The following is an 812-nucleotide window of genomic DNA, read 5'->3' as shown; positions in this document are numbered from 1 at the left end:
AAGGAAGACAGCAGGAATGCTCTAGCAGCTTAGTGACTGAGGATGTCCAAAGGCAAGCATTGATACTTACATTGTGCACTTGTGGGGGCCTGTGATGCACCGTGAGCTGAGGCCCTGCTGATCCTAGAGTCAGTCCATTGTTTACAACGTACGTGGTTGTCTGAGGCACTCGAACTGTAACACCTGCAAAAAAAAATTGAGGGAAATATGAAAATTCTACTATAAGTTTGTATTCAGCCATTATAAACAGTAAAAACATTTAAAAAAAAAATTCAAGATGAGCAATTCCAACTGAAAAGTCTACATCAGATAAAAAACTCAAAAACCCAAGCTTCTCACAGACACTACTTCAGTGGCACTGCAGGCTGCATGCAGCAACGGGAAGGAAACAAGAAGTAGGAAGACATGACAATGACACCCAAGAACAGCACAGACAGAGATCCTCCTGAGGACGACTACAAATAAAACCCTACACCAACGTCCCTGCCCTCCAAGGTGGACGGCAGCTAAACTGGATGGAGCCAATGGCTCCAACGATCTGCAGACAGATGCTCCTACCAAAGCAGTCTGTCCTTGGGGCAAAGCTCAGCAGCGAGGAGCACACACTGCCCTTGCACAGGCCCTGAGCTTGGCTCCCTGCACCCACATCAGCCAGATCACAACTGCCTGCAACTCCTGCTCCATGGAGTGGAGCGGGACATCCTTTCCTGGCCTGTGCAGACACACACAGACACACACACACACACACACACACAGACACACACACATTAATAAATCTTTTTTTTTAAAAAGCCACCAGTCCTATGTTAGTT

General features: G+C 46.9%; 1 protein-coding gene across 3 annotated transcripts in view; it reads right to left on the bottom strand.

The window, feature by feature from the left end:
* Positions 1–812, bottom strand: part of Atf7ip (activating transcription factor 7 interacting protein) — an 88307-nt gene that overhangs the window by 1918 nt on the left and 85577 nt on the right. For all 3 annotated transcript variants that reach the window (XM_021165001.2, XM_029478190.1, XM_029478191.1), the window contains exon 14: positions 71–183. In XM_021165001.2, coding sequence (XP_021020660.1) covers positions 71–183 — 113 coding nt within the window. The remainder of the gene's footprint in view (positions 1–70; positions 184–812) is intronic.

The sequence above is a fragment of the Mus caroli genome, chromosome 6 (assembly GCF_900094665.2).
Source record: "Mus caroli chromosome 6, CAROLI_EIJ_v1.1, whole genome shotgun sequence".
NCBI lineage: Eukaryota > Metazoa > Chordata > Mammalia > Rodentia > Muridae > Mus > Mus caroli.
The sequence above is the reverse complement of the archived record's forward strand: the minus strand, read 5'-3'. Positions and strand labels throughout refer to the sequence as shown.